Genomic DNA, 26787 nt, shown 5'->3' on the forward strand with positions numbered 1-26787 from the left:
CATTAGTCATAGAGTCCATCCCGGTTCTTTTATATTTAAATAAGATCAATATTTTGTCATCCAGTGCATCGCATATTTGAAAGATTGTGTCTCTTCAAGTACAGATGAGCCGATTTGTTTGATAAACCACTGATGGTAATACTAGATCAGCAGCGATGACAGATCTGGCCAAACCTTTTAGCCATCTTCTGCTCAGAAAAAGGATAAAAATGAAATAAACTAAACACGTAAACATGACACAGCAAATGTTCAAGGTTCGTCACAGGAAACTTCCCAAGACAAACTGAAGAGATTTTGGGCTGCCTGGTGTTCCTTCCAAACATTTTCAGTCATTGTCGTCCCTCTTCGCATCAGGGAATTAAAGATGGAAAGGTCTGAAGCTCAAAGGGATGCGTCTCCATTCCTTCATCTTTGACACTTTGGTAATTGTAGGATAGGATCCAGGCACATGGAGCAATCTCATTTGATGATGAACCAGCAAAGAAAACAGCAGAACACCCACACAAGAGATCTTGTAATGTAAATTGATTCTGCGTTTTATAAAAGAAATGTTATTACTGAATGCAATGGTAACTCAGTGGTCGCATCATCATAGGAGTCATCACAGCAGCAACGTGGTAAGTGCTTTTCTAGAAACACAGCGAACACATTTGACCTATCAAACATTATTCAACAGTTTATCTTCATAGACAAGTTTGTAAATCACATCATTTTGCTCTTACAGCTGGTTATTGCTCCTTGAATAATGCTGTCTTTAAAAAAGAAATGAAAATGTTGCATGCTCAGAGAGAGAGAGAGAGAGACCACTGAAGCTACATAATGCTGATAAATGTCAAAGAAACACCTTTGCAGACAGACTTTTAAAACATGTCCAACATCCCAGCCTGATTAGTCATACCGATGTCAGAGGAGGTGTAATAAACATCGAGCATGAAACACCAAAAACATAAACCATCCCACTCTGCTTCACCCCTTGTTGGGAAAAATGTGCTTCATCTTCGCATCTGCGGTTTACTGGATCTAAAAAATTAAGCTCCTACACCATATGGACGACAGGAGTCTTTGCCAGTGTAGCTCGAATGATTTTAGATTTCATCCAGCATGGTTCTGCCTTCACCAGAGATAACCGTGGTTTGTAAAACATAATGAGCTACAGGAGTGGATCCAGCCACAACACCACTGTGCATGCTACTCTATTGTCGGGACTACAGCTTAGCTGGGGACCGATGGGCTCGGATTACACAGGAGCACACAGAAAAGTAGCACCATCAGGCCTTCAATGGAGCAGCTGCAGGGGGATTTGTTGGTACAAAAAGAAAGAAAACAAACCCTGTACAGCCATTAGATTAATGAGTCACAAAGTACCCTCCATTCCCAAGTTATAGTGTTAAATCCCCCAGTCTTCTGTGCCTGAAGCCATTCGCTTTTCTTGCTTGTTCTTCCCTCTCAGCTTTGATCTGCCCTGTCTAAACATACACCACTATCACCTCAAACCTTGTTTCCATTCCTACACATAGACACACTAAAACTTACACCTGCACTTTGTGCAGAAGGTAGACATGCAATATAAAAAAAAACAGGTTTTACCCAGAAACCAGCAGTCATGATAGTTATTGCTCCCAGGAGCTGTGAGGCAGATGATTCCAGAACCTGACCGAAATATGAACTGGAAGAAATATACTCGCTGCAGATATGCCCGATATGTATGTATGTATGTATGTATGTATATATATATATATATATATGTATATATATATATATATATATATGTATATATATATATATATATATATGTATATATATATATATATATATATATATATATATATATATATATATATATATATATATATATATATATATATATATATATATATATATATATATATATATATATATATATATATATATATATATATATATAAGTATATAAGTATATATATATATATATATATATATAAGTATATATATATATATATATATATATATATATATATATATATAAGTATATATATATATATATAAGTATATATATATATATATATATATAAGTATATATATATATATATATATATATATATATATATATATATATAAGTATATATATATATATATATATAAGTATATATATATATATATATATATATATATATATATATATATATATATATATATATATATTTCTTTTATATACACATACATACTGTTTTGAAACTATGAAAATACAGGGAAGAAAGTGCACAATATATGTAAAAAAAAAAATGTCATAGTTACAGTATCTATTATAGTTTGTCTTCAGTTTAGTTTCAGGCTGTAACTGTTTCCGTTATCGATCTTCTCTTTTCCTCAAATCAATTCACGGTAAATTCCCTGTTACCAAGTTTCAAAATTATTTTTATTTTACCAACAGCCCAAAATATGATCATTTAAAATGCTGAGAAAAATAAAATCCTCTCAATGTAACACCTGAACTTGACAATGACATATGCAAGTGTTCAATGTTCATTTTTGAAAATAGCTGCCAGTTAATTTCTGTCAACCAATGACTGATCAGTTTAGCCCTAGTTCTGTCTTGTGTATCGTCAAATGAGCTTTTAGCTGGAAGTTAGGCCATTAGAAGAGTGTGTTTGTCAGTCTGTTGTTTAAGCTGGTCAGGCTCTCAGTCACCTCACCGCCTTCTTCAAGTAAAACGAAACATATTAAAGTTAATAGAAACATGTATTTTTGGATATTTTGTGACACTGTACTAATACATACAGATATTTCTTTTGACATGAGTACATACTGAAGATGATCATTAACGCGTACGTACACTGAAGGCTGACTAAGTGCTGGTGGAGTGGTGGGAGGTGTGATCACTGGTGAGTGGATCTGGATAAAAGCTGTTTTTTCAACCCATTTCCCCACATTTTTCCATAAATGCTTCTGTCCTCACTTGAAACACAGCGCTAAAAAAGGTATAATTTAATCTTCAATAACAAAATAACATTTCAGCTCTATTAAAATATACATGGAAAAAACTGTCAATATATATTAGGAAACAAACTAATCTGTACAAAAAGTACATCATTACTCTTAATCTAGCAGTAATAATATAGTATGATACATAAATCTAAGAGCAAGGTGGATAGGAAACCAAAATAGATTAAACTCTTCATAAAAAGAAATAATTGAAATTCATCGTATTTCAATTTGATGAAAAAATGCAAATCAACTTAATTGGAGAATTGGAGAAATAACAGAACAACTGAAGAAATGAGCACATTCAAAGTAATTAATCATTAAAACCATATCAGCATTGCACATCTATCGAGGCTATTATCTATTGGTGCCAGTGAATCTTTGCTCTTCGTGAGCAATTCTCTAACTGCATCAGACACTACCAGGACACATATCACTACTGCTTTATATCGCTGTATCCTTATAAAATATCAGAAAAACTACTTGATCTTCATCAGCTGACCTTGTATGCAACTGTATGCTGAATTCTAATTGTCTTAAACAATCCAAAAAGTTTCTAAACAGTCATCAATATCTTTTCAAAAAAAGGCATTTGGTAATCACCCCGTCTGTTTTTACTGTTTCATGAACCTTCTCTATTTTTCCCATCACACTGTTCTTCTCTTTCTTATGAAGTTAAGCCACCGTTTGTCTTCTCAGTGGGATGAATCAACACGTATTATTCATCTTTGACTCCAGATGGCCTTTTGACTCAACTCTAACATAACTTACCTCCATCTCTTTGAAACAAATCAACTTCCTTGATTACCATTCATTAACGCTCCTCCTGCTCTTATGCAAATATATGTTTGAACGTGATAAATAATAGATGAAGGCAACATTCGTCTGTTGCAACAGAATCTTCTGTTAAACGAACAGTTTGTAATTCTTCAGTTCTTTGATTTTTTTTTTCTTTTGTGTTATTTGAAAACATAAAATGCTTCAAATGATTTTTAAAAAATGCAAAAACGAAAAAAACGAAAAAAGTCTCCAGGCTTTGTGGGGGGGGGGGAATATGTAAAATAGAACATAAGCGAAACATGGAGGTGCTTGGTGGAGGGTGGGGCAACTTAAAGTGGAGGAGAGGGGAGGGGAGGATTGAGAGATCCTGGCCCGATGTTACCAGGAGTGGTCCAAGCTGTTTGTCAGCAGGAGGAGGAGGAGAGAAGCAGGGTTCATGGTTAGGACGAGGCTGCCCTCCATCCCTCCGAAGTCCTAACCGGCATCTCAGACCCCCAAACGAGCGCAAACGAGACTCTACGACCGCACTCTCACTTGTTAATGAGCAACCCGCCCACCCAACGGAGCTTGCAGGCAAACCACCGCCTGAGGGGACAAAAGTATTCATAATGGAACTGCTCAAATTCGGGGGTCTGGCGGATATCACTTAAAAATGCAATGTCAAGGTCTGACTCGGTGAGGATGATGAGAAGTAGAAGCAAGACAAAGAGGAGTCCAATGGTCACAAGGAGCAAACGCAGGACACTTAAGACAAACTTATTCACCTGTTCCACCTCGCTGAGGGCTGAATCCCCCCCTGCACCCTCCTGTGCAGATCTACTGTCCACACCAAAATCACCCCCATCCCCACGGGGGGGCGTGCCCGCCTCCGACTCCTTCTCCTCTTCAATGCTGCAGGGCGCCCCATTGATTTGGCGAGACACGGCCAGCTCCATGCTGTGCTCGGCCACTGGAGTGGGGAGGACACTGTCAGATGGACTATAGGCCTCATCCGAGATAACTGCCACCCCATCGCTGGCATCTGTGGCCTGACTCCGGGAGCGTGGCATGAAGGACTCCCCATGGGACACTGAACGCACTGGTGTAGAGTGGGCACTGTCACGCAGGGACTCCAGACCTGGTTCAGAAGGGAAAGGGGGGGGATAGATAGCAATATTATGCACATTGTACAGCTCAATTAAAGATTACCGGTAGGATCTGTGGCCTTATACATAAACATACAGAGTGTGTTTGTGAATAAGAAAACTCCTTATTAACCCTAAAAATTCTATCACTGTGTCCGATCTAAGGAGTGATTTAAGAAACTTTTTATTGATGCTTTTATTGTTTTAATAAGAGACGGGATACCTATGTAACGAACTTGATAAATCAGTGGCCCAGTGCAGTGATGGTTTATGAGGGACATGTCCATCCCAGTGCATTATAATGCTCTATTTGCTACACAGCTGTACACATATTCACACTTGTCACTATTCTACATTCCACATGGGCTCATTCATTAACTGCAATCAATGCTTATTTCAATTTAGCTTTGCCAGGTTTAATGTTACTACATTAATGTAATTAATGTTACTACTTTATAGCTATCAATTTATTTTCTGTGTTTTGTCATTCCATTTTACTCCAAAGCAACACCATTACCAAGGGTTTTGGTTTCATGATAGTTGGATATAAATCAAGAATGATTGAAAATTCACATGCACATAGATATTTACTTCCTTATGTTTGTCAAAAATAACACGAGTATTTTATTTATTTGTATTTGTTGCTCTTTGGCTCCTTCTTCAGTTATAAAATAAAATCTTTGTTTTAGCCCTGCACATGTACAACAATACAGCTAACTACATTCAGCTCAATTAATTGATGAGTGAAATAACTATTTTAGGTGAAAGTAATGACTGATGCACTTTTTTATATTTCCCATTGCTGAATATGCTGGTTTTAGTGGTTAATTTAATTTGTGGTGTTATTGCATTGGTTAGGAGATGTGAGCACATCTGTAATTACATCATTCACACACAAGAATGCTCAATTTAGCATTTGGATAATATTTCTCCCCATTTTCTGTGCAACATTTTCTCCTCTGCTTAATTATTCATATCTTCATGAATGTTTTAGGCTGCTCAACCAAGACAATTCCCAACTGAAACCTCTGCTGTCTTTGAGATTTATAGAACTTTGTTTTTTTATTTGCTTTATTTGCTAAATGTATGTTTTTTTCTCTGTTGCCATTACTTTATTGCTTCTATTTGATCGTAACTTGTCCCATACCATGTCCTTTATTTGTGCTACATCTGACATTTTAACAGTTAGGTTGATGTTTGTTAGAGCTGAATGTGTGGACTGGGAAGGTACAAATGAATTACCCAAAGGGATTAATGAAGTTGTCTGAATAGGTGTCCAAGAGACCCCCCTAAGCCTCTTGAAAATCCTCCACCTCACTCTTAAGAGTTGCCGTAGCAGCTCTCTTGAAGGCTAAGAAGCTTTGCAAGTGACTTTTTTCTTTACAAAGACCTACTTTTAACAAAATGTCATAATTCTAAAATAGTATTTTCTTGTTTCATTTTTCAAAGCGAAGACCACTGCATTGTAAACTCTTTGAATGCCGTCCCTGATGAGGACAGTGTGGTGTTACTCTGTAAAGTAGTTCTGGTACGAGAGGTTCCCATGGCCGTTTGTCCAGTAAAGGTCTGTTACAGAGTGCAGACATACAGTCTCCATTTTGACAGCCGCAATCTGATCATGCTTTCCCCAGAGTCAAACGGTCATCACACAGAAAGCACTCAAACTGATGTGAAGACTATCATCACAAATGAAAGAACATCTCCCATCTGTAGCCAAAAGAACTAGAGCAGAGCATACAAAGCCAGTAAGAAGTGTGCTTGGCTGGTCATTTAAGAAAAAAAAATAAAATCAAGCCATGCTTACTAATAAAATTACCAAGATCTTCTTTTTTATTGAGCGCTTTCTATGTGCTCATCTCAAATCATAGTGACATCTCTTCAGATATTAGACTTTAAACTTGTTTAATTGTTTTCCATTAAAGGATTGAAAAGGAACGCTCATTTCCTCCATTCAAACTGATTCATGAGGAAACCTTGTCAAATCACTTAAATGTGGCTTTTCAACGCCAAAAATACAAATACGTATTTGACAAGGAGCAAAATAAGCTATATAATGCAAGTGGTCGACCAAATAATAGTAGTTTTAATAACAAGACACTGGTGGATGCATGAAAATGCATGTATACAGAAGTACTGGCAGGATTTGAAAGTAAACTGCACCAAATAAATAGATGAATGTATAGAAAATATAGAAAAATCAATAAAAAATGAAAGAGCACTGGATTGACTCTTCATAGACAAAATAGCTAAAAGTGCTTTTGGAGATTTCTCTTTTCAATGTATATAATTATGAAATGCTACGGCATGAATAATAACAGATAGAAAACAATGAAAGAGGGAGAGGAATTACACTGTAGTTATTGGGTGTCTGCCTTAACTGCTTTTTATTACATTCAACTCATTAAAAGATATACGTCTTAATACCTGAATTATGTTCAAGTTCACCTTCACTCAACCCTACCAACGAATATTCAGCAACATTTCTAAGACATGCCTGAGATACAGCTGAGGTGTCTATTCTGCAACACAAGCGATAGTACAGCACACGAGACACTCTACAGTGTACATGTCATTAAAGACGAGTAATGGTTGAGCACATTGCTGACGATATCACATTCTCCAGAGAGTCAGAGCAGCAACATTACACCTTCACTACAAAGACACAGAATTAAAATTCAGCTTTTGATGAGCAAGCGAATCATGAAAAGGACTTAATATTTGTTGGAAAAGTAGGGGAGATTATGTCCACCACCAAAGCCTCTGCTGACAAGAAGCTCTCGTCAAGTGAAAAGAAGGAGACATGTAGGCCAGATGGGTGTCAGCGGCCATCTTTACTCAAAGTTGATCTCCCTCAGCTAATCCTACATATTGCTTACAAAAGCAAGACTTCAAGAAGAAAAAAAATCACTTATTTAACTTGCTTTTTTTTTTCATATTCAGAGCTTAAGTTAAAACACTATAGCAAAACTTAACTTAAAAAGAATTGCATACAACAAATAAACAACCATACCCCTGGAAATATAAGAGCTGGAACCAAATATAACTTTTCAAATCCAAAACAATCAAATGCTCTCCACTAAAAGCATCACACGGAAAAATTTAAAAAACATGTCCAGTGCCCCTGAGGCATAGACAGCCAGAGGAATAGTATTTCTCTCTTCCTGCAAACATAAATAGGCCAGAGACTAATTTGAAAGTGCAAAGACCACTCCTTGTTGGCTTTGAGAAGTTTACCTGGAGGGGTGCTGGTTTGGACACAGGGCAGTGGAGTGCCAAGAAGAGGGCTGGCACTGGTTGACTCCTGGTGCCCTGTCAGAGCAGGGTAGAGAGGCAGGACGCCCAAGGCCTTGCCCAGCATACGAGGCCCCAGGCTCAGCACACGAACCTTCACATCCCGGTAGCAGTGATTGATCATACGCAGGTGGACGTTCACCCGGGTGGTGATTCGGATGAGACACTTCACCATGGCTGCAGCATTCACGTGCCTATCCTGTCCTTATGGTCCCTTTCCAGAGTCCAGGCCACAAGTTTATGGCTTAGTTGCCAGTCGTGGAGGTGAAACAGAGTTTTTCTGCAAGCAGTGCTATGATCATCAGCACTGGCCTCCTGGTTTGGCCCCACCCCGGTCAATGACATACATGGAGCATAAGACCCCAGTTATTTTTAACTGGGGTATTAATACCGCTGTAAGACACCCAGTCAGCACACTCTAGGGGTGGGAAAGTCTTGTGGCTCTTTTGAACGCACAGCGAAGGACCCTAAATATACACAATACACCTGCTACTGGCCTCTATTTATCTGTCAGTACAAAGAATGCGAACTTGAAAGGCAGTCAGACCGAATATCACCATTTTACCTGCGGCAAAGCAGGACTGCACACCTGCTGTGTCCATCTCACTCACAGAAACACAGACACCACCTGTTCTGGGCTGGGAGCCTGCAGGTGGGCTGAGTAAGTGACTTTAGCTGCCAGTGTGTCAACACAACATAAACACAAACACTTTTTACACATCTCTGAAATGCTGCATTGAAGTGAGGCAGGCTGACTGACACACACACGTGCAGCAAGCCGCTCTGATATGAACTCTACCAAATGGCTCTTGTTTCAGCATGTGTATGAAAGAGTGTATACCCAATTGTGTTTACTCATAAAAAGGGAAAATAAACAAAAATACTGTGTTTTTCTGACACTGTATAACCTCAACTTCATGTATGAAAGAGTTGAAGCTCAGTTCCTACCCTCCATGATAGATATGTGCACAGCTCTCCGACGAGTGCGCGGTACACTGCTGAGCCGAGGCCCATGGGTGATGGATGGACAACTTCTACTGGGCACAAGGCCAGCCCTGCAAAGACAAAAACAGACACAAATACAAAAATATCACTGAACTGAGCTGCAAGCAAAGCTAAGTCATAATGTAGCTAGTAGGCGATGCTGATATCGACACACACATCTTTTAGGCTTGGTGCCTAAAAAAATGGAGAAAAGAGAAATCAAACAAAATTGTGATCAAACAGTCTGACTTCTCCTCAGTTTACAACTCTACCTGTGTATTTCTGGAGGTTCGCGTTTGATTTTGGCACTCTGCTCCATCACCTCTTTTGCCACTCGCCCACTGTTGTAAAGCACAGAGACGATGCTCAGGATGAGTTCCACATACACACACACATGACCAGGCATCATGCTCTCACCCAATGCTATGCAAACCATCACTGCAGTGGATGAGTACAGTACATGAGCATCGTGATTGAATCAACCCAGTGAATTCAGCTCCGAGTAACCGAATTACCACCGGTCAGACAAATGCACATACAGACTCGCAGGTAAAATATATCACAACAATGATCATGGTTTGCTCTTCAAAACTCTTAGTCTGTAACTTACTTGGGAAAATGTCGTGACTTTTGACTGACAGGCACTTTAAATCAAACCAATTGCTGTCATATTCTTCAGATAAATTTCATCGTGTAAAGTTTTCCACCAGGTGGTTTATATCTTTGGTATGAAACCATTTATTCTGGTCAAAACAATTTAGTTTCAATAAATACTTTTCACATCAAAGTCAGTGGCAATAGAAATAAACTGCATCATTATCAATAGAAAAAGACAACTATGTTAGAGATGAACACTGCAAGCTCAGTTTCATTCACCCAAAGAAACAAAATTCCCACAAAGTGATATTTCGTAACCTGTGGAAATAAATTCTGCAACTTTTTGAACTAAATTGTTTCCAACATTGTGTAAAATTTAAAAGAAATTGAATGTAAGGATTTAACCTAATAACCTAAACCCTATTGTAACTGAAGTAGAATAGTACAAAGACTTGAACTGTGGTTTTTCAAACTACAGGTTTACAGCTGGCACAAAGTGGATGTGCATCATGTGATCAGTCCCCTCTAACTCCCCTTCTGTGCCTTCTGTCTGGTGAGGTGTCAGTCCTATCCTCCAGGCAGAGGCAGACTGACATTACAGCACAGAAGGCCAGGAGGCCACGTCTTCTGGGAACACTTCTCTCCGTATCCAGCCGACGGCTTTCTGCAGTGTCCTCCCCTCCCTGTCATCAGTCATACTGCCTTGTCGTGTACTCTACCTGTATCGGAAACGGCTGCCCTTGAAGAACAAGTTGCTGCTGGACACTGTGCGAACCTGACTTGACTTCTCAAGCCTGATTGAAGGGAAAAAGAAAATAAATTCAGTTGAGTGCACCTAAGCAGAGGGCACAGGAAGTAAAATACATGTTTTGAACTTCTTGTAAGAACATGGGCTTATTATGATGATGCATTTGAAGTATGTTTGTATTTAATCTCTGTTTTCTGACTCACAAAACAAGGAAAACACTGGGATCTGTAATCTCCTTAGTCTGTATGCATCCTATATGTCAAATTAGATCTATCGAAGTATTTGCAATTTAAATACTTCCTGTTTAATAATATCTCAGAGAGATGGAACATCACCAGTCTGCCATTTCAGCCACACATTCTATTTCTTCTTTCTGTTGTGTTTTTACACACGCTCCTTGTTTTTATTGTCCCTTTTCCCTGAGATGTAGAGAGCAGAGGGGAACCTGAGCTATTATTAATAGCTGAGGCAGAAAAGCCGTATCTCAGAAGGGGCACTGAAGTGATTGCAGCCTCGTGCCATGTGCAGTTATTCACTAAAGGTCAGCAGCCACCCGCACCTAGTTTTCGTGCTGATAAACAACCTGAAGGGAAGAGCTTTTAAGGACGCCAAGGCACCGTGACGTAGACCTCCCTTACACTTCTCAGTGATAGAGAGAGGATAACAACAACAACATGATGTCAGGGTGAAAGGGGCATCTGCTGAAACAAGAGAGTAGACTCACTTGTAAAAAGCTTGATTCTCCACTCCACACTTCCAAAGGTGCTTGCATGCCTCCGGTGTGGGTGCAAAGTATGTCAAGATGATCTTTTTGTCCTGCACGTTGGAGATAAGAGGGAGTGCAGGACAATATAACAAACTGAGAGACAAAGCCACACTCTGCATACAGGGTCATTAGATCAGGTTGTTTCCATACATCCACAAATTCATGCTCTCACCTCCTTCTGATTTGCATATACGTTGAAAGTCTTGCCTTCAAATTTGAGTTTGGTCACCTCATTCCTGAGCAGGAGAAAGCACGGTAACAGTTACACACGCAGCAAGCAGAAACAGAAAGCCACAGCATCTTTAAATATTCATGACAACCACTTTGAGATCACATAAACAGTCACGGTGCTCCATGTTTAGCTGACAAAACATATTAGTGATAATATTCCCCGCAGACAGGGAATGCAGAATGAGGGGAACCTTTGTGCAGCAGAGGAAAACAAACAAAGCCATTATAAATACAGCAAACACATTTAATAATACGGCTGGCTTTATATGGTTAACAGGAACCTCCTCAGTACATTAATTAATAGAGCATTTCCCAAATTTCATATCAGTAGTCATGTATCAAACTTGCATCCTTATCCTCTCCTATTTTCTTCAGTGAATTTAACTGCAGTAATCAGCCATCTGTGAACATGCCAGCCCCCAGCTCTTGACACAGGTAGAGGCAGATGGAAGGACTATGCAGATTGTGACTGTACAACCAGCTGTAATGCACATGCTTTTTTTCATGTTGATTATCTTACACCACATATATGCCAAGTTAGAGCTATCGAAGCCTGTTTGCATTTTTTAACAGTCGAGTGCTGTCCTCAGGCCATGTAAGAAAATGTCACACATTTCGCTCACCATTTGAGAAAATGAACTCTCTTGTTTCCTTGAAGCACCACAAAACCAAATGGCGTGAAGGCGAGAAAAGCGGGGTTCCCAGACACATCCTGAAAGGTGCATTTAAAGAATGATCAACAACATTTAGATATAACTAAAGCACAAATGTTTCAGCATGTACTATGTTTCCTGTATGACGGTCTCAACATACCAGCTGAAAGAAATATCACTGAAATGTTCACTGTCTAAAAACAGTTAATCAGTAATTGAAAAGCACCACCCAACCTTGCACGGATGTGGATCAACACCGTATGTTTCCAGCATCTGCGCTTTCTGCAGGAAATTTCGCTCTGATGTTTCAGGTGTCTGTCCACTGAGGAAAAGCAATTGCCTGTGTCAGTCCATTAAGAGCATTAAAAATGGAATAGATAATGTCTTGTAAGCGCAAATTAATTGATTTCCAATAAAAAGATCAACAAATCTAGAAAGACTGAAAGAGGAAGAACAAAACTATGCACAAATGGATCAAATTAATTAAATGTGGGTTATCTATCATTTATGTTAGTATTCACTGTGCTTACTTGGTGGTGAGGAGATAATAAACCACAAGTGGGCAGCAGAGTGTCATGCTGCTTGTCAGTCAGCATCTAAACTGAACTTGGTTGATGCAATTCCACCCCTATTATGTCTCATCGAGTGTCATTTAACAGGCATCTTTTGTTTTGTTTTTTTCTTTTTCTCAGATTTGCCTTAACCAACACAAGAAATCACAGTGGCTTATTTATACAAGCCAATATGAAATAAATCAGTAATCATTAGGACTACTCAGTGCATGAAATAAAACAGACATCCATGCAACAGCTGTTTGTAAAAACAGCACAATTGTCTGCCTGTCTGCACAGACCTGTTCAATTAGATTACTTATGCCAATGTAGTGTGCCGCTTTTCTAGTTATAGCTAGGACCCATCACTAATGACACGCCACAATGCCACAATCTCAACTTAATCATATGAGTAGACAGTGGAGGGGAGAAGGTCTTTCTCTGCTATCTGCTCAAATAATTTACAGTTGGCAAACCACCAGATTACTATAGTCAGCTGTACTAACATCAGGGGTGGTCTAGTCTGTTTTAGCTTGAATTAGTGTATGATCTGTAGAGAAATAGTGCAAGTTTTCTTTTCTATTACATCAGCTCCGTCTTGTGTAAGTCTGCAATCCGACGCTCCAGCTTCTCCGATTGTTTTGGGAAGAACTGGAATTTAGAGCTGTAACCTTCAGGATGCTTCCCAGGGTCATGATCACCGATCTCAGCTGTAAGAGGAAACAGAGAAAATTAACTGTTAAACATGCTCACAGATCAACCAGCCCTGACTAAACATGTCCTGTGTTGTCCGTGGTTATTCATGCCACATTGCACTCCCTCAGATGACCCTGATCTTGATTTCTCTCTGCAAGAAGAAGCTGACCAGGCAGCCCATCTTTAATTTATCAGCCCCTCCACCAGAGAACCTGCGTTCCCTGAAACACTGCTTTCTGTAAAAATTGCTGTGCCACCTCACATCATGGGTGTGGCGCTTTTCTGTTTCTTTTTTTTTTTTTATTTGTGTGTGTGATGAGATAAGAGGATATAAGATGCCAGATTACAAATTTAACACGACTTCTCGTCTATTAAACAGTGTACAAGCTATCACGCCAATTAGAATACAGATCAGAATACTGATTATGTGCAAGTCTTGGAACGCATGTCAGCACAATAAAAGAAGTAGTCTCAAAAACCAAATACAGTCTTATGTGAAAACAAGTGCAGGTACATCCTTTGATTTCTCAATTTCATGGAAATTTTTCCAGGAAATCGTTTTGCTTGCCTTGCAGTATTTATTCGTATGGTGAACTGCAGAGCATAATGACAGAGGTTGAGAACAGTGACAAGCTGAGAGTGGTACAAAGTCATTTCCATCTGTCTCTCTCAATTACCTTGAAGGATGTGGGCTGCCAGCATGGCTGCATCCGAGGTTTTACACAGAAGACGACCGTGGTAGAGGTCTCTCTTGATTTGAAGGAAGACAAGATATCTACAGGGGACAAAAATCATGTCAAATGCTTACAAGAATCCTCATGGCATCCTGTAACAACTTATCATACAGATGTGTTTCTTGATGAACACACAGCAGGATAAACAAGTTTAAAGAAGTCGTGTTGGAACAGCAATACAAACAAATCTGATGAACCTTAAAAGCTGCATATTGGGATCACCCTCCCTATGGGTGGTTTAAATATTTCCTTTTGATTTAGCTGGAACAAGAGCTTTGTTTTGGGGAGAAGAGGATAAGAAGGCTCTGGGGTAGAAGCTGTTCCTGATCCTGTTAAAGCCTCCAGCCTAATTTCAGACTCATCTAACCGCAGCTTCTCAAGCATGATATTTAATGAAACAACATTTGCATCAAAGATCATGGCAGTGAGAGAGGTGAAGACTATTGTTATTATTATCCTTATTCTTGTTACTTTAGAAGCTAGAACACTTAACTCAGTGGAATTATTGAACATCTGTTTAGTTTTTTTTTTAGGAAATATGACAATTCGTCAAGCACTTTTATGGAGAAATGTGCCAATGTTGATCACACTGGAGGAGATTTGATGGACCAGTTGCAGAGTGTTACAAGTAATATATGTATTGTATGCTGTGGATGTTTTCATGATATTACACATATATGAGGTCACACACAGAGCAGACCAACAGCAGCTCTGTACTCATATTCAAAATTAATTTCAACAATCAAAAGTAAAACTGCCTATGAAGTAAAAAATAAATAAAAATAGCAAGTTGTCTCTACATACATCTCTACCTTTTTTAGTTTTAGTTCAAGATCCAATTCAAGGAGCATGGCAGAAACTGAAAAAAAACATGTATACTGATTATCATCATCTCCCACCCTCTGTGCTCTGACCTCTCCACTGTCATAATCATGTATCACTCTATCCTCTACCTCCCACTCCCTCCTTCCCTTCACACTTTCAATCAGTGGCCCTTGCCCCCTATCTCTTCCATCCACTCTATTCATTATGTACTCTCTACATGTGGTGCACATTGCATCTCATTACACCTCAGAGAGAGTGGACTCCTCTACCTACAGTCAGTAATGAAAACATGAGCACACTGTGCACACATTCACCAGCTCGCTATGCTCCGCATCATCTGGAGGAAGTGAGAATTTCCTACTTTCACCAATTTCTGCAACCTAATTTCAGCATATATAGTGACAGGACTGCATTTAGGAGGAGTTATCACAATGCTGTGTGTATGTGTGTGTGTGTGTGTATGGGCGGGCGGTGTTGTCAACAATCTTGGATGATGTTGCTTTTATTGCTCTAAACATTATCTTGGAGAACTGCCAGGAAAGGCTTTCACATTCATGTTTGCCTCACAGCTCTTCTTGAAAACTGTGTTCTGTGTAATATTTATCATAATGTTTTATAGTCAAGAGCTCAAGTATTTTGAATTATAAAGAGGCCATAAATAATCTCTCAGAAAGACATGTTTGTTCTGTCAAAGATCTTGATGGAACAACCCGTACCAATGTCGTTTGTGAAGAAATGAAAAAGAACAACTGCTTTTAAAAGATTTGCCAAATGATGAAAAGTCTGTCTCTCTCTGTTGTCTCAAACTGGATCAAATTTTAATTCTGGCAGTGAAAAGAAAAAGCATCAGTCAATCTGAGACGAATGCCACCACAGGTCATACCGAGTGATTTCCTCCTTGAGGGCAGCAGGATCAGGAGGGTAGAACTTGACTCTGAGACACATGGTAAATGGAGGCTGAGCTGCAGGAAACAGACAGAAACATTTAGAAGGCAGCAGGAAAACTGTAATTTCACGTTAACAGATTAAACAGTATACAGGAAAATGAGGAGGGCAGAACTGTTCTGTTACTCAGAAACACAGCTGTCTTGGTCAGTTTTCAATCTGTAATTTAGGTTAAGTGCACTTTGTACACTGTAAAGTACAAAGTATACTTATTGGGGATGAAGGATTTAATCACAGTTTACAACACAAGAGATAAACATACATTGAGGACACTTACATTTCATTTGCTTCGCAATTGATTTTGGAAACTCCAACCAGTGCTGCAATAGAAAGAAAAACAAGCGAAAAAAACAAATTCAGTCTCACAAACTTCCACAGTGGGAAATCCACACATTATACCATTAAGCTGACACTTTCACTCTCAGTTGCCATGATGTTCAGCTGTTACGATTGACAGTTTTCTAGGAAAACCTGTTCATGGTGTTATAACAGCTCATGACTGCGCAGTGCAATATGTTGAAGCTACTTTTAACATAGAAGCCCCACGAGGCTTTTCATCATTTTGAAATCATCAAATATTTCAAGCAGATGAGGTTAAACAGCTCTGTTCCACTTGAATGGGATCTCTAGAGACACTGATTTTCTCGTGTTTCATATACACAGGCCAGGATAGTCAGGGACCACATAGTTCCAAGAGTAGATTTCTGAGCAGCAAACCCATGGAGATGATTTCTTTGCCTCCATGATCAAAATAAGATTCTTCATTCTCACTAGAACTACATTCCTTCTACATCTTTGCCCAAAGTTTCCTTCTCGCCAACTCAACCCACCCACAGCAACAACCACCAAAATAGTCCTGAGTGACAGCACGGGAAATGCAGCATCAGTAGGAGATGGCTCTTATCTGCAGAACTACAACACGATTTGTGGACATATTAATACTTAATTAATCAAGTCAAACAACTACATGGCTCACAGTAGAAGAGCCTGAAGAACACAACTTTTCACTCTGTACCACAATCTCACTCTCAATCTTTAACTAGATCACATACGTTTGGCTTTTCAAAGGGCAGTCATGCTTGTCATCTTCATGCAGACAGAAGGCATCACAGACATGAATGAAGTCATTCGTAAGTCACATTTCAGAAACTCTGCTTGTTTTGTTGCACTGAAGATGATCATTTCAGCCTAAACACTGAGTCAATTACAACAAAAATAGGAACTCCAGGACTCTTATCATCTACCAGGCTCTTCATTCAGAGCTTATTACTGATTATTTACAGATTAAATAATGCTTCCATAATAATGCCTCAGATTGGCCAAACTGCTCCATCTACCAATTCAGAAAGTGCATATCGTATATTCCACACATAGGTGACCTTATGCGGTCACGTGAATGCATCTTTGCAAGTGACACCAACGCCTCTCCTCAACTTGATGTGGAACTCATCAAGCTTTTAACCAAGAAAATAAACAAGAAGCTTGTTGTAGATGGAGAAGGATTTGCATTCTAATATGAGAGTAAAGTTGTTAAAAGGGTTCGATCCAAGCCCAAGTGATACTTTTCCACCCCTAAATTTGTACCTGTTTTGCCTAAACCTAACCAAACAGCATCTGAAAAGAAACACGTCTGTTGAACAAAACGAACTAAACTACAGTAAAGTTTATAAAAAAAAAACAAAAACACATTTGAATTCCAGCTACCATTAAAAAAAAAAGACTCAGGAACCCTCAGTTACTCTTACTGGTCGGCTGCACAGGCCTGGAGAGACACTTTCCACCTTTCTACATCAGCTCTGCTGGTATTCTTAATTCAATATTGTCATGACAATGGGGCATACAAATACAATAAACTCTTTAATTTGATGTGCAGTTAACATATTCCTTTAATTGCAAGATGGATCATGAATATTTTCTAACATCTATCCATTTCGATACCCACTTCGTCCTATCAAGGGTCGTGGGAGCTTATCCCAGCTACCATCAGACAGGTCCAACACAGAGACTAACAACCATTCACACTCATGCTTACTCCTAAGGTAAATTTCGAATCACCAGTTAATGTAAGGTGAATGTTTTTCAACGATAGTAGGAAAATAGAGAACCCAGAGAGAACGCATGCATATGCACAGACTTGTAAAAAAACATTTGCAATGTGCAATTTTTACTGTTGGTGTTTCCTTTCTGAATGCTGGCCTGTAAATTAGCTTCTTTCATATCAAAAACATCTTATTAGGAAGACAGTTAATACGAAACATAAGCATGCACACAAAGAACACCCTGACATCATCACACACTCAAACACTTACCCGCTGCTTGTCTGGATCCACATATCTGATGCCAAAATAGTCTTTCTCTAGTAAGTTCAGGTGGTGGCAGATGAGGTCAAACAGATACTGCCCCTTTGCATCCCGCTGCAACAGATGAGATGAAAAACAAAACTTCAGCCACTGTGTCAACAGCAATGAATCCCCAACACATATGAACTTGTGCCTCAAAACATTTGACAAAGAAAAAGGTGAAGTGAGTTCAAACATGATAATCCCAGGAAGCAGAATGTAAAGAAAGTTTTTTTTTTGTTTTTTTTTAACTCTACCAAGATAACTCAGATTTATCTAATATTCATACACAGACAGAACCATCTGATGTGTTGGGGTTTTGTCACACAGCTACAAGAGGAGCTCGGAAAGAGGATAGATTAAAAGCATCTCTCTGAGGGTGTGTTAATACGTTGAATTCTGAATCTGAAGAGGAAGCCTCCCTTAAAAGAAACACTCGTTCTTCTACTAATGTATCCAGTCCATCATATATCTTACCTCTCTGTTCACAGCAGTATAGTCTGAATATTACTGCAGAACATCCTGGTTTAAAACATGTGGGCTGTATTAAAACTCCCGAAATGAAGATGCGCCGTAAAATTAAAATGCTGCTTGAAAAAAAAAAAAAATGTTGCTTTCCCACTTGAAGCGCTTTATACATTTATAGGTGATGCAGTATTTACAAAAGTGCATCAGGAATAATTGTTCAAACTGGGCACATCACAACAAGGAGCCAGGTAGTGTAATAATTAAGTTTCCTCCTGACAGATGCAGAAGTGCCACACCATAAAAACAGCTTGCAATATAAAAATCAATTTTAATTAAAGAGGTAAAAGTGTGATGACTTCACCATTTTAGCATCTTAAATCCTGTGGCATTAAAGCAGCACACGCCTTATGAAAGTGACGAGGCTGTGAGGAAGGTGATTAATCAGTATCAGGACAGCAAGCCTTAATCCTAGGGCCACTCCAGTGTTGTCACTGCTTAACGGCTTCTACCAAGTTCATCAGGCCACGTGCCACATCAAAGACTATCTCATTGGGGGGGATTTAATGGCTCAGAAAGTCAATTTCAAATCATGAATATGGAGTTCCAGTGTCGATGGGCATTTGACAGAAACGTCTTTAGATATTCATAGTAACTCTCTGGCCAGGTGCTAAATGGGCTCTCACAGTAAAACTGTACTAATCAACATTTAACTAACAGATGAGCAACGGGTTAAACTACTAAGTGAACTGCGTGATCCGGCTGCTTTATCTTAAGTTTTTAACACTTTTCAGCTTATTGTTTTGGCTCTTTTGGCTCTCACTGAAGTAACTGTCAGATACAGAAGGCCACGGTTTTTAGCAAAGCTCTGAAATTCCATCACGGAAGAGAAGAGAAATTAAAAAGTGGTTGATGAGTTTTCTTAACCCAGTGCTAAGAAATATTTTCCACCTGAAAATCTGTCCCTTAACAGACCAGTCAACATTGCTCCACTAATCTGTAGTCAAAAGAGGAACGAGGGTAAATCATGTTGTTTATCTGCAAGCTTTGAGCAGCTTCCTGCATACATTTACAGCCATTCAGCAGAGCCAGTCAGGGATTCTGCACAGACACCCATGACAGATGCATGTCTTATTTTTTTTCCCTTCCCTGCGTAGGTTTTACATTGTCTCGCCCCTTCAAACAACATACATCCATTGTTCAGCAGGGTCCATACTTTATTTTATTTTCTCTCCAAGAGCTGTTTAAAATCAAAATAGTTGTAAAAAAAAAGAGAATAAATAATGTACTTATCGAAAACAAATGACTTATATTACATGCTAATTCAGATGTGTAAATGCAAAACTGTTTCAATGCTTGGTTACAGTATTAGACTAATTTATTGATCCATTTATCAGATGTGTATTTTCTACTGAAACTACAGTTTTATAAGATAATGAGCTAAACAGAATAGGTGCACTGTAGAAAGATATATATTCCTCAAAATAAGGTATCAAAACCTAAAAGAAATCCTGTCCTGGCTTGTGTCCTGCTCTTAATATGGGCTGTTTCCCTTGTCCTTGTCTCTCTGAGTTTGCTGTGACAGCGAGTAGTGTTCCTGGCAGCGCTCTCCTCCGTGTCATTATTCAGTCTGCAGATAACAGGCACTTCATTAGGACAAAGGCCTGTCAATGCTGGGCTTGTCGTCTAACCTCCCTGACTCTCAGTGACCAAATGCTGGCTGGAGGTAGCTGACCTTTCTGTAGCAAGACCGAGGGGCTTCATGGGTGCGCGCCACTGTCACTTCAAGATTATTACCTCATTGTAATATTTCTAACCAAGCTGACATGCCTGCTAACTAACAAAGCCTCAAATAATGGAGGCGCAAGGCTCCTTGGGAGTGAAAATTAACATAGGCAATTTTATTTTCCCCCCTATATCACAAACTGTATATTAGAGACAGAAAAAAAAGCAATACGCAGTGGTTTTCAACAATTGTGGCTTTCGTGCGAATTTATCTATTCGTGCCCTAAGAAGATTTCAGCTGGCTTTTTACACTAACCTGACTTCTTAGTCTACAAACGAAACATGATGGTAAGGTTGGGAATAAGATATTGGATTTTTTCATGAAAGAAAATGCATTTATTTGACAACATGTACGTTTAAATTAATTCACCAATTCTGCTGAATACGCGTTTATTTAGATCTAAGATATTTAGAAGTTCTACACATAAAATACCATTCAGACATCCAGAGTGAAGCATGATTTGTCCTCTGGCTTCGTCATTCATTTTAAAATCTCGCTATAGGAAGACAAAGAAAGCAATAAAGCTAAATGTATTACAATCAGTTCTGCTATAGAAGGCACCCTGAGTCAGGAAGGACATCTGTTCTTTTGTTGCATGGAAGGAGCAAGTTTGTTAGTATTCAGCAGCACTCCCATCAACCTCCCTCCCTCCCTCTCCCCCGTTTCCCTGCTCCCTGGTGCCCCCTACACCGCACAGCTGCATTATGCCTTGCCATTCTCTCTAATTACATGGCTGAGGTGATTGCAGGAGAAAAAGGATGCACTGATATTTCTAATTAATTCTAATTAACCACTTCCTTGCCTGGGATGGCATCCAAACATAAAAGTACAGGAGCCTCAGCAGATTTACAAAAGGTTTAATTAGTTTTAACATGAAGAAGAGACAGTTTTAAAGATTTCTTTCACACACACACACACGTGTTAAAACTTCAACTGGTTAAAGATTGCCTTTGTCAAACTTTAGGGTGTTTGTCATCGTAGGATTTCAACCTATTTTTCACCGACAACTCAATTCTAAGGCTGGTAATATGACCCATTTAAAGGATTCAGACTGTCAAACATGTTCTTTACAGATAAATCTGAAATATTTGAAAAAAAAAAAAGAAATGACAGAATAACGAGTGTTAATGACTTGTTACTTTATTAGGTCATCAACAGCAAACAAAACTAAATTATTTTTGCCCGAAAGAAATCATAATTCTTAAGTTACAGCCCATTTGATTAGTGAAAGGTGAGATTTTGAAGCTTTCATCTGAACGAGTGGGATTACCCCTAAAAAGGTTTAACTAGAGGTGTATTGAAGGTGATTTTCCAGAACTAGAATAGAGATTTCTATTGAATGTATCACAAATATATCATTAGTTACTGCTGCTAATGCACACAAAACCCATTAAGTCAGACTTTGTAAACCTCCATTACTTTCTTCAATAAACAATTACTTGATTAATAAAATGATTTTATATTGAATTTAGTAGGAAAATAAACATTTTGTTGGGCCATGTTTATATCAGTAATGCAATGTAATGATTTAACAGTACTCAAAGTGTTTTGAACCTGCTTTTTTTTGCTTTGTTTTATTTTTTCTGGTATGAACAGGAAAACAAATGACAAAAACTACTTTCTAAAATCATTGTTAACATCTTCACCAATATCAGCCCAGATTTTCACAATTGGTGCTTTACTAATTCTTTGGCAAGGAGATTCTTCATGCCCAATTGTACTGATTTGAATGTTTTATCTATTCAACCTTTTGTCAGGGACTGTGGTGAGGTAGGACCCAGATGCAGTTCTTTTCCAAAAATCAAAAGGTTTATTCCAATACAGGGAGCAAAAGGCGCAGCAGAGCCGGATCATCAAAAATACTTAAACATGAAAAAACAAAACAAGGCTATGAAAAACCAAGACTATGAATAAACACACTGACCAGACTACGAAAAAACAAAACTATGGCTAACAAAACTGTGACACTGTGATTCACAAGACTTATCTGTGACGTTCATGAGGAGTTGTGAAGGTGAGGATTCTGCAGTGAATGAAAGGAAACCAGGAGACTAAATACTGTGGAGGGAGTGATCAGTGAATGCGGTGCAGCTGTGAACAATGAAGCAGGTGACGTGAGTGAAACTAGGTGGCAGGGGAAAAACATGACCAGAACAGAACCTGAAAACATGAGAACCTAACATAAACTGTGACAGAGCATAAACTGTGACACCTTTGGGGTCTCTTCAACGTGTATAACCTGAAAAAAACATGTATATGTAGATCTTAGATATTAAATATTTAGATCCTGAACATACGATATGCTTGAAGTAGTCTGTGACCACTTGGATATTGTGAAAAAGGTTTCTCCACACTTATGAATGAACTTAGTCACATGCTCAGCTTCATCCGCTGATCTGATGGATATTTCTGAAACGGGAAACTAATAAAAGCACAGTGGTTTTCTTACATTCTGAGTGTACAATGGGCACTTTTCTTTCAGATTAATCATTAAAATGGTCTCCATGTCAACGCAAGAGCACAGACCATTAATAAAAGATTGTATCACTTTATAGTGAGAGGAGCGGAAACACGATGCCATTGACCGTGTGTGTGTGAGCAGTGCAAAGCTAAAGATACCTTAAGCTCTGAGGTGATTTCTTTGTTCACATGAACACATTCCTCTCTTTTGTACCAACAGACTGACTGGCTGCACTTGTCAGGCCGATTGAGTCTCCTTACAGAGCTGATTCAAGTCTTGACCCTGTTGTTTCAGCTGGGACAAGGAGCACCCCAGCTGCAACCCACAACAACCTACTGTTAAGTCACAAATGCTGATTGCAGAACAACAATAAAATAAGAAAAAAAAAACCAAGACAGATCCTTCATAAAAAAGCTTGAACTGAATTACTTATCTGCCTCAGGTGTCAAACCAAATGATCAGCGTATAGTTGAACTTTTGACAGACACAAACAAGTGCAAAGAGTATACATAGAGAGTAATTCACATTAATTGATTTGATCAATGGCACACAGTGACATAGTGTGTTGCTGCGGTGGATGCTGAGTCTTTATACAGGACAGTCCAGTGAGCCAGGAAAATGGTCCAGGAAGTAGGTTACATACAGACTCATAAGACAATAAAAAGGACCATAAAAACACATCTGGAATATGTAAAGATTTCTACCAGAAGTAGAAGGAATCGAGAATAAGTAAAGTAAAAGAGCTGCTGACAGAGAAAGATGGACCATTTTAAGCCTGCTCAGTGGTAGAATATGAATGAGGGAAATGTGAGTTGGCATTTGAAAGCGGTTTGAAAGTGTTCCTCTAAGAAATCAGCAAAGCTGTGACCATTGTACCTTGAAAGCAAAGAGAAATCCATTCAGAGATCTGCAGAGCACGACTCATCTTTATCTCTGTGCAATTCTACATGCTACAGGAGACAACAATAAGAATTTGGGATCCCTTATCCAATATACGATATAGTAGTTCCAACACTTCAAGGTGCAGGATTTTGAGTAAATACAGGAGGAAAAAAAACTACCAACGAGAAGCTGCTCAGTAGGATGTATTGTGTTTGTCACAGAGGCAACATGCAGCATTTTTAAGTATTACAGCTTTGATGCTGATTTGATGCTGATTTGATGCTGATGTTTATGTCCACAACAATGACAGCAGTAACGTCGTGATGCTAAGTAGAGATAATAGCTACTTCAAATAGATTACATTTTAGTATTGTGGGCTCGAGCAAATGGCAGACTTCCCCCGAGTCCAGTTCTGCTGGAGGTTTCATCCGTTGAAGGAGTTTTCTTTTCTCTTCACTGGCATGAAGCGCTTCCACAGAGGGAGTTGCAGGTTTCTTTGAATGTAAAGCCCCCAGAGATGAGTTGGCTTATGAATTGGAACCATGAAATGTAAATAAAATTGTGGCTAAATGTAGGTTTCCGGCTATACTGACTTAATCTTGTAAAATTCACGATGACTTGGAATTACCAGAGAGGAGTGAGTACTTTTGCTCTTACAAGCAAAAAGTCTTCACTCTAAACTGAACAAAGAAAAAAACATTGCAAAACAATATTTAGATACATGGTTTGTGACTTCCAAGAAGATGTACCATGACCACAAAAATGACTGCAGATGCACACTTAATGAAGATGTATTCGTGACATATGCCTAAATCATTGTTCCTGCAGGTGCGAGGAAATCAATGTGAAATTAAATGTTTCTCAATGAGGATTTCTGAGTCATTCGGCCCACCCGTAATGGATTTACTTGCCAACTTGGCTCTAATACCGTTCCTGTCATGTCTCAGTTCATTGTGAGTAGAACCTTTTTACCGCCCCTTCTGACAACTAGTTTGAGCAAGGTTTTGGATAATCATCTCCAAACATTGGATCTTTTAGTCACTGGATTTGTCTGTTGGTGGCCAATCATTTTTTTTTTCACTATCCATAACCCAGGGTTGTTCCCCAATGCACAACATTTATTAAAAAGTGTGACAAATACTCCAAAACGCAAAATGAGCAGCATGATGCTTGGGATTAGCATATCAACAATGCTTCATTTTTTGGCATTTTCCACAGCTCTGGTACTGATGTGCAACTTAAGTCTCCCCCAGCGTAATGAAATAGTCAGGCGATGTTGCTACATCAGCCCCACACGACTTGACATTTATTCTCATGCATGGTAAATCTCTAAATGAAACCCAAACTGGGCATGCAGCATTATCATAGCTACATCTAGATTTAGCCTACAGGCGCAACACTGTAGAAGACACGCACATTTGACTTACTGGCAGTGACTCGCTCACACATACACTAATGGCTGTTGTTTACCACCACAAGAGCTGCTCCATGAGTTTTGTTATGAAGGCCTGCGTTAAGTGCCTGCAAGCCTCTCGTAATGCATGGTCTATTTCGCATTACTCCTCCTAAGTGACTATATTCACATTGAGCTTCATTCCTGGACTCTTTTTTTTTCAACTAAGAAGCATTCAGTTAATTTAACTCTACCATGAGTCTGTAAAAACTAACCCCCTCTTCTTTTCCCAATCTTTCTTTTGAGAAAATATGCATGGACACCCATCATGGCTGATTGTTTCACTACCACTCACCTAATGTCTGCCATCAATATCAGTGATATAATAATGAAATATTGTGACCATATTTACATCTCAGTGGGCACACATTCCTCTGTGCCTTCTGACATCTGACCACCTTTTTGCACCAGACTCTTAGTTTCAAACAAGTGTTTCTGTTTTTGTCTCACTCAACAGTTTGCCTGAAAAACAGTCCTTTTGTTGATAGATATTTTATGAATCTACGAACACAATCATAACAGCTGGTGAAAGCTTTGTGTCTTCTTTAATAAATCTGCCTCTGACAGATATTAAATAAGTATGAAGAGTGCTCAAGATAGAGGACAGCAAGACAAAGGGCTTTTGTTGAAGAAGAGGAGAATTCACACAGATGAGATATCATCTTACTGTCAAACTTCAATATCCCCTCTGAGTTCTTCTTCTTTTTCTGTTACTATTGGAGTGAAATATTTCCCAGCCATCTCTCCTATTTTTGTCAAGTGGGTTGATTGAATCTGAAGTCACGGGGGAAATCATCAGTTAGGAATGGCTCTTTTTGCTTTCGTATGTGTACATTTATAAGAATTCACAATAGTGAAAATATCATGTACTGTCTCTTGTACAATAAAAATATATTGTACATAAAAATCTTTATTGTCACTTTATAAATTGAAACCGCCACATTTTAGCTGGCATTTGACAGTATGTGAATAAAAAACATTTGTGCAGCAAAACAAAACAAACAAAAAAAATTGGATATAAATAACATACATATGGAGCAAGAAGACTTATGAAGAAATATTAGATAAAGCTAGATATGCACACTTACCCTGTTAATACAGAGAAATCACTTTGTTGTGTTTGGAATCTCTAGTAAGGAACAAGCCCCAGGGCACCATCTACAGGGATTTTTTTGCTCCCCAGATTCACTCCTCCTTTGTCACATTCAGTTAGTCTAATGCAAGGCTACCTTGTCCAAAACAGTCAACTTGTCTAAGATCCTTAAACCACTGCGGATCAGAGAGGTAGTGAGATACAAGTCACATAGTCAGAGATGTTTAAATGGCTTGAAAAGACCCAGGAGCTGAGATTATCTTGTGTTCACTGCAGGTGTAGCGACACAAATAATAATATAATTTCTATGCCATATTTCAAAAAGAGCTCTCCACTAAGAAGCTTTTTCTTCATTATTTTTCTTTTTCTTTTTTTGTCCAAATCGGTCGTGGCCATTGCTTTCTTGCTGTTTTCTTGATCAA

The 26787-nt window shown here is 38.8% G+C and overlaps 1 protein-coding gene across 2 annotated transcripts in view; it reads right to left on the reverse strand.

Moving 5' to 3' along the window:
• Positions 1 to 2762: 2762 nt before the first annotated feature.
• frmd5a (FERM domain containing 5a) overlaps positions 2763 to 26787 on the reverse strand; it is a 51657-nt gene continuing 27632 nt past the window's right edge. Inside the window, exons 2-14 of one of the 2 annotated variants that reach the window (XM_072385824.1) lie at positions 18196 to 18300; positions 16164 to 16206; positions 15825 to 15903; positions 14060 to 14157; positions 13273 to 13396; positions 12370 to 12457; positions 12106 to 12194; positions 11424 to 11487; positions 11210 to 11292; positions 10457 to 10531; positions 9413 to 9481; positions 9105 to 9211; positions 2763 to 4858 (exon numbers count right to left, since the gene is read on the reverse strand). In XM_072385824.1, coding sequence (XP_072241925.1) covers positions 4272 to 4858; positions 9105 to 9211; positions 9413 to 9481; positions 10457 to 10531; positions 11210 to 11292; positions 11424 to 11487; positions 12106 to 12194; positions 12370 to 12457; positions 13273 to 13396; positions 14060 to 14157; positions 15825 to 15903; positions 16164 to 16206; positions 18196 to 18300 — 1611 coding nt within the window. In that variant the 3' untranslated portion in view covers positions 2763 to 4271. Of the gene's footprint in view, positions 4859 to 9104; positions 9212 to 9412; positions 9482 to 10456; positions 10532 to 11209; positions 11302 to 11423; positions 11488 to 12105; positions 12195 to 12369; positions 12458 to 13272; positions 13397 to 14059; positions 14158 to 15824; positions 15904 to 16163; positions 16207 to 18195; positions 18301 to 26787 lie in introns of both variants that reach the window. The other variant, XM_072385823.1, reaches the window with a different exon arrangement.

Source organism: Leuresthes tenuis, unplaced genomic scaffold (genome assembly GCF_036924035.1).
Source record: "Leuresthes tenuis unplaced genomic scaffold, fLeuTen1.0.hap1 SCAF_5, whole genome shotgun sequence".
Classification (NCBI taxonomy): Eukaryota; Metazoa; Chordata; class Actinopteri; order Atheriniformes; family Atherinopsidae; genus Leuresthes; species Leuresthes tenuis.